At 39.3% G+C, this 14,181-nt stretch overlaps 2 protein-coding genes across 2 annotated transcripts; both read right to left on the minus strand.

The window, feature by feature from the left end:
• Positions 1–61: 61 nt before the first annotated feature.
• Positions 62–10,353, minus strand: taok3b (TAO kinase 3b). The gene is made up of 8 exons (XM_074186867.2): positions 9,568–10,353; positions 6,508–6,744; positions 6,258–6,386; positions 5,966–6,169; positions 5,105–5,344; positions 4,806–5,018; positions 4,490–4,672; positions 62–2,021 (listed from the first exon to the last, which is right to left on the minus strand). Exons 2-8 carry the CDS (start codon positions 6,691–6,693, stop codon positions 1,860–1,862), a joined length of 1,317 nt encoding a protein of 438 aa, XP_074042968.2. The 5' UTR covers positions 6,694–6,744; positions 9,568–10,353; the 3' UTR covers positions 62–1,859.
• A 1,510-nt stretch (positions 10,354–11,863) lies between these two features.
• On the minus strand, positions 11,864–13,832 carry LOC103473747 (heat shock protein beta-1-like). The gene is made up of 3 exons (XM_008424204.3): positions 12,960–13,832; positions 12,784–12,847; positions 11,864–12,353 (listed from the first exon to the last, which is right to left on the minus strand). The coding sequence occupies exons 1-3, from the start codon at positions 13,336–13,338 to the stop codon at positions 12,197–12,199; spliced, it is 600 nt and encodes a 199-aa protein (XP_008422426.2). The 5' UTR covers positions 13,339–13,832; the 3' UTR covers positions 11,864–12,196.
• Positions 13,833–14,181: the final 349 nt, after the last annotated feature.

Below are 14,181 nucleotides of genomic sequence, written 5' to 3' on the forward strand. Positions count from 1 at the left end.
AACTAAAAAGACACAGTTGAACAGAAAAGTGTTGCATTCAAGATCACCACTTTTGACCATGTTTAAAAAGTGACCCATGATGAAGTAGCATTTATTTTTTTTTCTTCATACATATAGTTCATTATTTGATAAATTCACTGCAATCGGGGCTTCAAATAGGTCACCAGTCTTTGAAAAACCTATTGTGTGTTTACTCAGAGGGGGTTGCAAAATGCTTACCAACAGTTTGTGAAACTCAATCGTTCTCCAAAAAAACAAAAGAAACAAAAAAAAGAAAAAGAAAAGACAACAAGGCTAAAGGTGACATTATAAATTAAGCACCAAAAATCATCTTTCCATTCACCATGAATGGAACAATTGTGCAACCTGTTCAATGACTATAATGAACATGGCGGAAAATATTGAACTCCTCAGACGCAAATCGTTTGAACGTAGTCCAGCCTCGTGTCGTCTGCAGAGTCTCTGATCTCTAAAAGATCATTACAGGGAAATAACAAGAAGTCTGTGGTTCCATTCACCAGCATTTATACAATCTGGAAGTCTAGTGGTCCGACTTAGCAATATACTGAACTATTGTGTGACCATTTCTCGACGTTATAAAAAAAGAAGCAAAATCTTTATCGTTAAGCTCTGTTATCAGTAATAGACCAGTGTCTCTGTATATTCTAGCTATGTTTTCATGTACAAATATTCATATCAAAAATTATACAGCACAGATCTCACCATTTTCCCTTTACAAGATTAGTGAACAGTTAAATGATTCACAAGTTCAGACAAACCCAACAACAACAAAAAAAGACAAAAAAGAAAAAGAAAATGTGCCGTCCTAAGTAATTTAAATTGTTGATATTACAAAACTCAAACCTGCTTCAGGCACAACTCAAATAAAGGCATTTGTGGAAAATAAAAAAATAAAAACATTTCAAATATGGTGCTTATGTCTAGTATTGATAGGCTTAAAAGAAAAATTTAAAAAACAAGAAAAAAGAAAAAAATATATATGCTATGACCACTTATTTACAAACAGCTAAAATCTCTGACAGATTCATGCTTCACTTCACAACCTGAATTTGTCCTTAAAGTGCATGCAATAATAAGCAGTTTGAGCGAGTGGGATCTTGAGTTGTGAGACGATTAAACGAGATCGAGTTGATACCAATTGATTCTACATACCGATAAATGAAATCTGGCAGAAAAGTAAGGGACCACAATATACTGAGTACGCACATGTTGGATATGTGACCAGTAGGAGAAAAGAATCCTGCAAAAAAAATAATAAAATAAATAAGAGAAAACCCCTAGCAACTCCCCCTTTCTCCCCCCATACAGTAATATTCACATTCAGAGATTTAAATTAAATAAATACTGCAAAAATCAAATGATAATAAAAAAGAAACAAAAGCAGCTTAACACCACGGGGGAGTCCGTAGTTCACATTCCACAATGTCCCTCCATGTAACACACACATTGAGCATCATGAACATGATGGGTTTCTAACTGAACATATCAAAGTGCCCATTTTACTAAAATTTCCTGATTTATTCAATTCATACCAAAAAAGAGGAGATAGCATGGAAGAAAGAGTCTGTTTTCTGAACACATTGAGTTACACTAAGTTAGCGGACGTGTTTAAGGATTCTTCTGTTTTGCTTTCTCCCTCCTAGTGTCACAGCAAAAGCAGAACACCTTCGACGATGCAATATCTGAAGTGAGAGAGAAAGAGAGAGAGAGAGAGAGAGAAGAAGAAGAGTAGTGGAGAAAGTTATCCAGTTTTTGTCATCGTGGATGCATCAAAACAGCCGAGTGGATATGAGAAGGGCACAGATATGTTGTCCTTTTTAAAAAGATAAGATCCGTTTTCATCTGTTGTCTTCTTTGGGGAAGTCCAGAGATCCAAGGCTTCCAAAACCGAGGCTCCGACTCTCTGAATCAAAAGCACAGAGTTCTCTGTCCTGGCGCTCCAACAAGTGCTTGATCCTTTCAGTTCGCTCTTTCTGAAGGGCAGCCAGCTCCTCTTCAATCTGCAATCAGCACAGCAGATACTCAAAATATTCATACCCCTGGCAGATTTAGAGTCAAAATCATCCTTTATTTCACAGAAAAGTTTGTTTCTGATTGCAAATGAGATGGAAATCTATCAAAAAGAGTATGTAAAAGGTGAACTAATTTTGAAATAAATAATTTATTTCTTTATTTTCATAATATGTCTCCTTCTAATTCATGAAATAAATCTTTCATGGCAATGCAGCAATCAAGTTCTTCTCACAATTCCAAATTGTTTTATATATTCCACAATTCCACTGTTATATATATATATATATATATATATATATATATATATATATATATATATATATATATATATATATATATATATATATTGGTATTTTGACAATTTATCTTTGGTGATGAACTCCAAGTCTTGAAAGTTGGAAGGCCTCCTTGCTATTAATCTCTAGTTCTTTTTAATTCAAGTCCAGACTGGATAAACCACTCCAGAATTTTATTATACTGTATATCCAATCAGAAGAAACTAAATGAACTAAAAGATTACTTTAGCCCAGAATCTGGGGATTAAATTTGGTGAATTTAAAATACATAATGACAAAAACACCACTCTAATGAGGCACAAAACACTACAGTGAGCATTTATGCTACAAAATTATTAATGTTGCTCTGTGAAAGTAAACACAAGTTGTGAGGATGAATTTCACCTTATATACTAAAAACAGTACGGGGAACAATTGGAAAGTTAATGTTAGCTATTTTGATGACAGCTGTTTGAGTATTGATGTCTGAACATACGGAGTAAAAACCAGAGGGCATGTTTTGTCTACATGCTAACTAGCCTTGAAATGGAGCGCTTTTAAAATTCATGGTAAGGTGTCGGTTTGTTAAGTTTCCAAATACTAATTACCAAATCCTGAATTGACAGCACTTTATCCTGAAGAATGGCTTTATAAATATGTCCTGGTGACAGTTTCACACCATTTCTCCCCACATTGTTCAACCAAACACAGTTCCCATTAATAAAAAAAAACAAAAAAACAAAAAAAAAAACATTGGGACAAATAATAAGTTCACGAATCTGGAAATCCTTACCACCAGAGTCTTAAAGCAGGTAATTATTGCAGCAGTGCAGAGCTGTGCACACTATCCTGCACAATGCCACCCCATGGTCACTCTTCTGTCTGAAACCAGAAGCCTGTCTGATGCCTGAAGCTATCTTAATTCTCACTAAAAACTATGTAAACAGATGTTACATTGAAGGAAAACTACTCTTTTCTGTCTTTCAAGGTAATTCTAGCTTGAATAGCAAATGACAAAAAGAAACTGATAGAAATATTTCTCAACCAACTGTGACAGCTACTTTCATTTAGTCATCACATTTTGATTGTTGTTACGTCTCAAGAAGCAAGACTTTCTAAAATGTCAACAAAACATAATAAAAGGGCAGTTTATATATTTCATAATTAATATGTCATAGAAGTCTGGCATTGTGTTTTGTCTCGACAGACATTTCTTTGAATCAGTTTGCCGACTGCTTGAGACTTCCCAAATACCTAACAGCTAGGCTGACACAGCAACTTTTTAGATTTATGGTGACATTGAATATTTTTTCTTATGACTTCCCCTTAACTTTCTTTTGGGTGGTTCCTGTTTCTTCTAGCTCCAATTCTATTGACTTATTAAACCGTGTCACTAATTATTCTGAAATTTCGAAAGCTATGGTGTTTCTAGCTTTCGAGTTTGAGTCATAAACAAATGATTTTGTTTATGACGCAAACTGTGGAAAAAGTATTGCTCATTCTTTTTTTTTTCAATGCCTGCAAACCTCAGATTCTACTGAGGTTTGCATGCATATTATGCAGGTCCAATAGGATGAATTTCAATTTTAATGAATTTTAAAGATGACCTATTATGCTTCCTTGAACAGGTTAGGGAAGGTCTGTGGGCTACACAAAACATCTTCATTACATTTTGTTCAAAATCATTCTCAGAAAACAATATTTCACCGGATCACTTCTGTTTGTTTTGAGATGCTTTAGACTTAAATCTGTTTGATAAGGACTATGGACAAGAGATTTCCTCCCAATCTGGCAACTTTGGAAAACTTTTGCAAAATCCAGTGATCAAACATTTGTACATCTTGCAATCATATGCAATCGAGATGTTGTAGTTTTTGCTTTTTTTTCCTAGTTTTGTCCCCTAACAGGTGTGTTTGTTTTCTAATTAAAATATTCAGGAACTATTTCATATTAAAGTTTGGGGAGAAGCTTTATGAATCATGGCCTCCTCAGTTAAATGATAGGAACTAATTTTTTGTGCATTTTTAAGTTCCACAGTATTTTGCATGAATATTTATACATGCATGTTGAAAGTATGCTGAATTAAATTTGTTTTTAAGAGTTCCTTTTGATTCCCTGTTTTGTAGCTACCCTGCATGCATGGATTACGTCTCCTGAAATATTTCATGCTCTGATTTTACCTTCTGTTCAAGGTGTGCTCTCCGAATGGAAACCTTCTGCTCAAGTTTCTGGAGCTCTCGCTCATGTTGGGTCTCCATTTGGGACTTGGTTTTCTTCTGGTAGGCATCCAGGAGCTCCATCTCTTGCTTCAGCTGCTGTTTTAGAGCTTGGATCTCACCTTCCTGCTCCGCTTCTAGTCGCATCTGGAAAATTAAACGATTGGGGGAAAAAAAAGTGAGAAATGGGAAAAGCTGGTGTCCGCGTTATATATTGTCAAGCTTCTGCTATCCAAAAGATGAAGAATAACGGAGGTTTTGAAATTACGATACGACGTACCGCTTGTGAGGCCATCAGATTGTTGATGCTCTGTTCGTACTGCTCAGCCAGTACAGCCAGTTTCCGTGTCTGCTCCTCCTTCAGGTTCTTCAGGATAGATTTGTGGTCGCCTTTGTTAGACACTTCCAGCTGGTGGTTCCTAAGAGCCTTGTACTGCTTGTTCTGCACCTTGCAAGTATCCTGAAACTGTTTTTTGATCTGCATCTCTAGGGTCTGTGAAGAAGTAAGGGAGATATAAATCCCAATTAGCAATGAAGCTTAAATAAACAATAAAGAAGTAAGCAGAGTTTCTCAAATACCTTGAGGTTTCTGGGCTGCTGCCGCTGCTCCAGGGTGTGTTTTCTGTGCAGTTCTGTCTGTCGTCGGCTGTTGTACTCCTCCTGGTTTTCCAGCTCGGTCTGGTGCTGCAGCCTCAGGAGCTCCACACGCAGCTTCTGCAGCATCTGCAGCTGCCGGTGCTCCAGGTCCTGGGTGGACTCATCCTGCCGGATCATCATGGCATGTTCCATCTCCTTCTGTGTCCTCTTTTTGTTCAGCTCCTGCAACACGATGTTTCAGAGCAGTTTTGCATTTTTCATCCCTCGTGCACTTATTTATTCATGTATTTATTCTCAACATTACATTTCAGAGCCATTAGTTTTCGGTCGTGACAAGCCCCCTCGACAAGATGACAAAATTCGACATCTGAAACATAAATTGTATGTTTTCGCTTCTTACACTTTTGTGTTTTTAATCTATGCTGGTGGTGTACCATTTTACACCAATCCAAGTTAAATGCACAAGGTTTTCATGACAAGCTGCTCTGTTCGCATATTTGATGATTTTAACAAAAAGAATTGAGAGCAGAAATGTACTGCAGGAATGTTTTAGCAGGTTTACCAAGACAGACAGGAATTTTCCCAGAAACTGTAAAGCAATCACAACGCTCAAGTTGCAAAGAGTAACATGTGAAAGGTAACAGAGAAATATTATCCTGTGTACCGCATTAAAGTTAATGCAAAAGTTAAACAAATTACCAAGAAACTGCTTTATCTGATCATTTCATGGAATTTTGTCGCAGACAATTTCTCAGGAAACAGAAAATATTTCCCCTAACCCAGCAGCAGCAGCCTTCACAGTCTGAATGCCGAGTGATGCACGATGACAGAAAGTCCCATTACCTCTCTTAGCTGCTCCTGTTCAAACTCGTGCCGCCTGATCAGACTCCTGCGTTTGAGGGCCCGACAGCTGCGGTCGTAGACCAGCCTCTGCTGGGCCAGCAGGTGAGCTTCCTCCTCAGCCTGGGAGTGCTGTATTGTTTCTTTGTACCTGGACAGTCGTTCCTGTTTCTCTTCCTTGGTTGCACACGTGTCCTCACTCATCTCCTGCAACAAAAGCACAAACAGGACCGAAGGTTGGAGATGTCGTCAGCAGAATTCACTCACGAATGTATCTGCTGCTGGTGATAGTTACATCCTTGATCTTGTCTTTGCAGAGCCTGTATTCCTTCTTCTGGCTCTCCAAGAAACCAGTCAGCTCTTTCTTTTGCTGAGCAACAATCTGTTGCTGTATCCTCCTCTCCTCTGCTGCAACTGATTTCATCTGTGAACAGACAACGAAATAATCACGCCATCCTGAACGTGCTCACGTTCCTACAGACACAAACGAGGCTTGAATCACTCCTTTAGTCTCCTGCTCATTCATAACTAGCTGCTGTTTATACCTCTTTATCCGTCTGAGCAACATGGCGTTTGGCCAGCCGTTCCAGTTCAATGTAAGTGTTGTTTGCATGAGTTTCTAATTCCTTCTGCAGCCTGAGCATGTGCTCATCCATCTCGGCCTTTAGCCTGTTCTCCAAGGCGATCAGCTGCTTCTGGTGCTGTCGCCGCATGCGCTTATACCCAGACATCTGCTCCCGCAGCTCAAAGTCCTGCTCATGCTCCTGGATCTACCTGATGCCCTGGACAGGAGAACGCAGGAAGGAAAAGAAGCTGAGCAGGCGAAAACAAGGCACGCAAAGGCAAAATAAAAACGTTCAAACGTAGCCGTCACATTCACCTAACAACAAAAAGAGAAGTGGGCCATAAACTAGTTGCATAAGTGTGTAAAACCTCAAACTAATACTCTCTGGAAGTTTTGATTCAACTTCAGCTTTCAGTCTTATTTAATGGAGTTTAATCATCATTGCCCACTCTAGCTGCAAGATTTTGAGGAATTCTCTTCCTCGCAGTCCCCCTTTTGTGGTTCCATATATTTTCTGTCAAATTTAGCTCTGAACTCTGGCTACATCGTTCTGCTCGGCCTCCATGTCCAGTTTCCCTTTTGTTGTTTCATCAGCTTAAAGAGAATGTCCAGTTTTTGCAATGTCTTATCTGTCCAGATGTACATGACTCTCAGCATTGTGCCATTTCTGTCCTTCTCCTGATTGATACAAAATCAGGAGTAAAATAACATAATTCTGAGACTTTATAAATAGCTAAAAGACGCAAATAATCTTACTGGGACAGCTGAACTTTTATTTGGGTCCGTTTCATTGTAGTTGATCTCAGTTGTGACGTAAAGAAGATGCAAAGTTGAAGGTGAATTAAAATCTGCTTCAACAAAGTATTTGTGGTTGTGCACAAATACTGGACAATGATGATGTAATTTCTAAGAATGAAACTGCATGGTCTTTTCAAAAAGTACATATAGTTTATAACGCTGTTATGTGATTTATAACAGGTGCAAGATTACAAGCTTTATGAGCTGCTTAATTGGACATCATTTCCACCAGAAGAAAATCTTGGTGTTTCGACAAAGAACATGGTTAATGTGGCTTCATTACCCTGACTGAGCAATGTGCAGCAACTTTTTTAAAGCAGCTTTGGCAGAGTTACACTTTTAATTAAGTCTTTAAATAAGTGTGTGGAATTTTCTTGAGCCTAGAGCGTTTGTCTTGTGATTTTTGTGTTTATTTTTAGTTTTCTCTTTCTGTGCTAAGTTCCTTGGTGTTTGGTTTTGGGGTTGATTATTGTTTCTGTTCCTTGTTATTGTTTGACATGTTTTGCAATGCTCTATTCTGGTCCCTGTGTTCGTTGTTGTTTGAAATGTGTTTCTGTACCTGTCCATTATTTAGAATTCCAGCTTCTGCAACTATTCTTGTGATTTTGCATACGGCCCTCTTAGATCAGTATCACTCTTTTCATACGGATTTGTAGTTTCTTTGAGTCTCAGTTCTGCCCCTATAGTGTTAATTATTCATTTTCTCTTCCTCTCCCAGCTGCACCCTGTTAGTAATCAACCACCTGCATTTTGTCTACTATCACACTCCCCTGTGTTTAAATTCCTGGATTTTTTTTTTTTTCATTCTCCATTTACCATTATTGTCCTCCGGTCCCCTCATGCTTCTCTGAGTTTTGTAAGTCTTCTTGCTGTTTCATTATTAAAATTCTCAATGCGGTCTCTGTACTTCGGCCTTTTTCAAACCTCACTAATCGTGGGACTCGATCAGTGTGTTTACATCTTCTTACTGCTTTCCTGCTTATTGTCACAGAGTTGCGTCCACACAACTGAAAGTAAAATGGTTGTGTTCAAAAATGTAAGTGTAAAAAAGAGGAATCTAAAAAATGTGGCCTGCCTTTGTATGTAGTCCCCTTTACCCTTCTGCTCCCAAATAATATCCAGTTCAACCTATGACCTTCTGAATGCCCTGTAGAAAGTGTCATCCTTCGTGTAATTTAACCCTCATATAAATAAAGCTGTTCTGTGAAGGCCTCTGTTTTGTTAGAGAAGATTAGTGAACAAACATCATTAGAAAGACAAGGGAACACATACAGGTCAAGGGTAGCAGGGTTGAGTAGTTTAAAGTAGAAGTAGATAATACAATTACATCCCATCTAAGGGTGCACTGTTCAGTTTTTCATCTAACAATAGAAATAACTAACAACTAAGAAGTCGAGCTTAAAGGGTGAAACATTAACCCTGAACAGACCACCCCCCACAGTGACATGGTGGTGGCAGCATCATGCTGTGGGGAATTGCTCTTTAGCAGGAACAGGGAAGTTGGTCAGAACTAAAGGGAACATTAAGGAGCAAAATCCATGTTGATTCTGGCGGAAAACAACTCTGAACCGTCAGTCAGAGCTACATGAATCCAATAGAGGAATTGTGGGAGTTCTTCTAAAATTGACAGCCAAAAAGAAAAAAAAATCCTTAAAGACCTCAGTCTATAGTCATATCCTAAAAAAAACTCGACAAAGAACTAACTCATGGGAGCTGAACACAAATGCACATCAGAGCTAAAGAAGTGAAATTTTCCCTCCACTTCACAACGATGTGCCACTTTGTGCGGGTAAATCACATCAAAGCCCATAAAAAGTGTCAGCTCTGTTGACTAGAATCAAATTTTGTTGCGGTATTTTCTCCTTAATGCCAGGTTTGATGAACAAAACAATATTTGACAAAAGGCTGATCAAGACACCTCTCTCCAATCAGAATAGCAGGAATATTTTAAATGACACCTTTCACATTTGATAATAAAAACCAAGACGGCTGTGACTGAAGGCATCTGGCAGATATTCGTCCGTACAAACGCAATCCACACACATAAAAGCGCAGGCAGAGTGGAAACTAAAAATGAAGGAAGGGGGTTGAGGGGCGGGCGGGGGGGGATCTCATCCATTAACTGGATCTGGTTGCCATGACTACAGATGTACAGCTGAGAACACAGACACTTGCGCGCGCCCGTGCACGCACGCGCGCACGAATTTTCATGCAAACGGCGGAGCTCCGGCGCGCAGCGTACCAAAGGTGCTGATTTGATGGTGGTGATGTGTTCACAGATCTGGCAGTCGAGAGACCGACTCTGGTTAGATGTAGGCCGCAGCTCTGGCCTGGCGTCCCTGTGCACGGCCTCATCCCTCACGCAAGCATGGTCCTGCAGGGGGGGAGGAAAAGGAGGAGATAGTGGGGCTGGGTGCTTCCCAGGCCCTCCGCGCTCGTTTTTCCCGCTGGAGCTGCTGTCAGTGCCGAATCTCCCCGAAAGCAGCACGCATCCAGCGTTAAATGCATCCTTTCCGCTTCTTGCTCCCCGGCTACTGCGTGCAAGTCCTTCCTATGAGAGAAAAGGGCATTGCCAAACCAATTGCAGGCAACGCCGAAAGGAGCAGCCTCTGGATGTAGTCGTTCTCTCTCTGGCGTCCTCCTCTTGGAAAACAGGAGGAATTAAACGGCTCCGCTGGATGATATCGAATTACACAAAGCCTACCATGGATAATCAGAAAGATACCTCAGTGATGTGTCTTCCTGACTCTCTTCTTTTCCGTTTCAAAATGCAGGAGATATTTGGGAGGAAAAATGGTTCCCCTGTCTTCCTGTGATCGAATGTGGTGCCATGTTGAAAAACACTTGATTCTGATAAGGCACATCCAAACATGATTTTTCCACGAATGTGTCGTTCAGCGATCCGCTTGTATTCCACACGAATTTCTGCCCTACATTTACAGCGCACTTGGTCATGGTAGGTGGTTCTGGTGCCTTCTATTCATCTCTTTCCTCTGTCCCTTTCCTACACTCCCCCTTCCTTTAAAGAGACACAACAGTACAGGCGCCTCTCAACAAGGCTGAGGTAATTTCTAAAGGGATCTTTCTTTTCTTCCTTTAAAAAAAACAAAAAAAAAGTCTTTTAAGACGTCTGTAACATGAGAAGAATAATGTTTCATGGTGTAAGTGATTTGCAATATAAAAAATATTTTTTACAGCTTACATACCTTCATTGTAACGTAACATTGTTTTTCTTAAAGATCAAATTGGATTATATGGAGTCTCAACTACTGTCTGACTACTGTATTATAAAGAAAAAAGTAGAATAAATGTGATCTGATTTCTAAAAACATGTCTGAATAATACTGACACAAAACTTTTCAACCTTTGCTTTTTTCAGTTTGAATGTACAAACACTGGCAACATAAATGTTTTCACCATGATGATTGTCATTAAAGTTACACAATTGCTCGTAATAACCAGATCATAAACAGTTCCATAGATTGTGAAGTAATGAGAGAAGAGATTTTTAAGATGTTGCTTTTCTAACATCCTGTAACATGTAGCTGTGCTGCAGTGCTAACACTAGCTTGTATGTATATGAGAATAACAAGTGGAACTGAATTTGGCTGCGTTGTTTTAATCTCTGACTTCTGATGTGACGGTGAAACTGCAACTTTTTAAACTTTTGCTTCTTCTGCTTCGCTTTATTGGTTGCCATTCCTGACGTATGTTGCTATGTCCTTAAACTACCACAAGGGGACAGGACAGTCCTGTGACGTTATCTCCTTCTGACCAGTGACATGTTGAGAGCCTGTATTTAATGTCCAGAAATCGGGCATAATATTATGACCACATAAAGGTGTAAATGTGCACCTTTTTCATCCAAAACTACCTTGAGCAGTTGAGGATTGGACTGGACCAGAACCCCAAGGATGCGTTGTGATGTCTGGTTTCCATGATGTTTGACTTGACTGACTGATCTGAAGTTGCTGCTCTTTTTATCACCTCATGCTCGTGGTGCTTAACAAACCATTCCTGGGCTGTTTTTGTTTTGTGTGCAGGGTGCATAACCCTGCTAAAACAGGCCAGATTGACCGGCATTTTGACCTTTACTGGTCTCAATCAAATGCTTTCACTATCCCATTTTTATGATTCACTTCTGAGGGAAAATGTTCACTTGCTGCTGATATTATGAGCCATGATGAAGAGATAATCAATGTTATTGACTTTACCCATAAGTGATCACAATTTTATGACTGATTGGTGTAAATGGTTAGCATTGTATAAGAAAACCAAAAATAATAGTAGCAATAAACCACACATATCAGACACCACAGATGACTGAAAGCCTGATAACTTCCATAAGATGGTTGCAAAGGTTGCCTTTTAATTTTATTCTGATCAATGAAATAATATTTCTAAACAATTTTTAAACAGAAGCCACCGCATTTTTGCTTTTGAACCACTGAGATGTAGTATTCCGTTTGACCACTAGATGTCAGTGTTGACCTATTTGCAAAAACAAAAAAAATACAGAAAATACACACACACTGAAACACAGTTATAAAAAATATGTATTTTTTTTGTCTAATTTAGATGCCAGAAGCGTTTTTTAAATTATATTTGTAGATTATCTTATATCAATTCAGCATTTTGATGATTATTCACCCCAAGTTTGGCTGAAAAAGTCAGAAAACTAACCTAAATTATTTTTTGCTCGAAAGAGGAAAGATTTGGGTTAAGTTCTTCAAATTTAAAAACAAAAATGTTAAAATAGTCTAGATGCTTTTTAAGTTACGATATTCAAAACATGCAAACTTAGTAAACAATCATTAAAAGGTTGACGCAACAATTTATTTCTTCTTTTATCACACAGCCGGGTCTTTAGCTCACTTCTCTCCGTCTTCTGTCTGTTTGATCTGAACAGGAACAACAATCTCACTGCATGGGTTGCTGACAGACGCGCCAGAGACGGGAGCCTCTACAGACAGGACTCCATCAGACAGCGCCGAACTGATGTGCTGCAAATCTGCTCCCTGTGGCAACCTTAAGCAGACACAGTTTGTCAGTTTATAACTAACAGAAATACTTCACATTTGACGTTGTTTTGCTGAGTGAGACCAAACAAAATGCACAAATAGTTTTTTTTTGTCTGTTGTATACTTTGCATCAGACATAAAATGCAAAGTATTTTATGTCTGATCCAAGTAGACATAAATCCAAGTAGAGATTTAGATTTCGAATCATTTTTATTCGACCACACAGTTTGTTTCTGAGAGAAAAGTTAATGAAAGAAAAAATTGCTGCATGTTATTGACATATGAAGATATAGAGCCTATTGAGTTGTTGATACTCCTTTCTCATTTTTGCCTGCTTCTTTAACTTGATTTTTATAGTTCATTTGTCAACATGTTTCATGAACAGATCTAATAATCAGTATAACGTGTGAAATACATTATACTGTCAGACAACTTACTTGTATTTACGACTGAAGCACCTTGAGACCACTCCATGCTTATCCTGCCTCTCTTCATGAGTTCCTTGACAACAAACCGATTTTTCAAAGAATATCAACGTTTAAGAATAATATTTTATTGCAGTTTTTGCAAAGATTTCATCAGAAATGTAATTTTAAACCAAGCAGTACTTTACCTGATATTTGCAAGTACCCGTCCTTGGTTGTGATTGTTATCTCTTCTGGTGTGAAGTGATTGACATCCAGGGTGATTTTCCAGCAGTTCTGTCCGGTTTGGATCTCTGACACGCCACACGTTACCTGTGGCATGTCCTGCTCACCGTGGCGACTGGTCAACGGAGGCAGAAGAGGGGACTGGACGTACCCCGGCCAGGTGAAAGAAGCAAGCCTCTTCTTTGCCCAGTCAAGCCAATCGATGTCACCGGGCTCCAGCAATGGAGGGAGCCCAAAGTCTTGAGCAAAGATGCGGCTCGGCTGGGTCCAGTTCGGGAAGGGCTCCCAGGTCACGTCTCTGCGGAAGATGGGACGAGGTAAAAGTTTGTTCTTCTCAGCCATGTCCTTGAGCTCGACAGCTCCTGCAGCTCCAACACTGACAAAACAATAGAGCAGCTGTAGTTTATTGCTCACATGTAACAACAAGTGAGGAGGAGGTCTGAGGAGGAAAGCTACTCTGAGGCATGCAGTGCTGAACACACACACTTTATATATATATATGTATATATATATATATATATATATATATATATATCCAGCAGACTCAATGTTGCACTTGCACAGCAGAAAGCGTGATGTAAGACATGAGAATGACTTGATATATGGTGAGTCTAGGTGATGCTCCTCTGTTGCCCCGGTGGGTGGAAGGGACAATGCTAATTATTTGTATTTATAACTCTTGACTCCTACTGGAAGCAGCAAGCAGCCTGTTTATTCAGCTCTGGCCTCTGCAGTCTTGTCACATACTGGTGCTCTTTGTCCACAGAAACCACTGCAGTCTGTTATGTGAGGGAACAACGGCTCATTTAAAGTCGCACAGTAAACAAACGAGTTACTTCCACTCACTAAGCTAAACACTGAGCTTAAAAGCAACAAAATAAGATGATCTCTGGACAAATAATTTAGTCAAAGAATACCCAAATGCACGGCTAAAGTTGTGTTCGCAGCCCGGACAAAGTGATGGATGAAGGGATTGGTGAATTCAGATGGCAGCGAGGAATTTCACAGGCGCATCTTTGTGGGTGACAAGTTGTTCAAGTAATGCAGTAAGCATCTGCAGGCCTTTGGAGAGAAAGGTATTTATTAGTGACTTAATATCTGAAGCTTTCTCAGTTATGCTCAAAGGTTAGGTCAGATAAACGGTGAGTACTTGTCTGGTAAACACGTTCAGTGAAGCAAAGTGCA

Source organism: Poecilia reticulata, chromosome 12 (genome assembly GCF_904066995.2).
Source record: "Poecilia reticulata chromosome 12, P_reticulata-male-v2, whole genome shotgun sequence".
Classification (NCBI taxonomy): domain Eukaryota; kingdom Metazoa; phylum Chordata; class Actinopteri; order Cyprinodontiformes; family Poeciliidae; genus Poecilia; species Poecilia reticulata.

Coding starts and splice junctions, on each gene's coding strand:
- taok3b (XM_074186867.2), bottom strand. CDS start 6,693: ATGTCTGGGTATAAGCGCATGCGGCGACAGCACCAGAAGCAGCTGATC. Junction 5,345..5,965: donor AACAGGAGCAGCTAAGAGAG/GTAATGGGACTT, acceptor ATCGTGTTGCAG/GAGCTGAACAAAAAGAGGAC. Junction 5,019..5,104: donor AGCAGCCCAGAAACCTCAAG/GTATTTGAGAAA, acceptor ACTTCTTCACAG/ACCCTAGAGATGCAGATCAA.
- LOC103473747 (XM_008424204.3), bottom strand. CDS start 13,338: ATGGCTGAGAAGAACAAACTTTTACCTCGTCCCATCTTCCGCAGAGAC. Junction 12,848..12,959: donor CGGGTACTTGCAAATATCAG/GTAAAGTACTGC, acceptor TTTGTTGTCAAG/GAACTCATGAAGAGAGGCAG. Junction 12,354..12,783: donor TGCTTCAGTCGTAAATACAA/GTAAGTTGTCTG, acceptor TGTCTGCTTAAG/GTTGCCACAGGGAGCAGATT.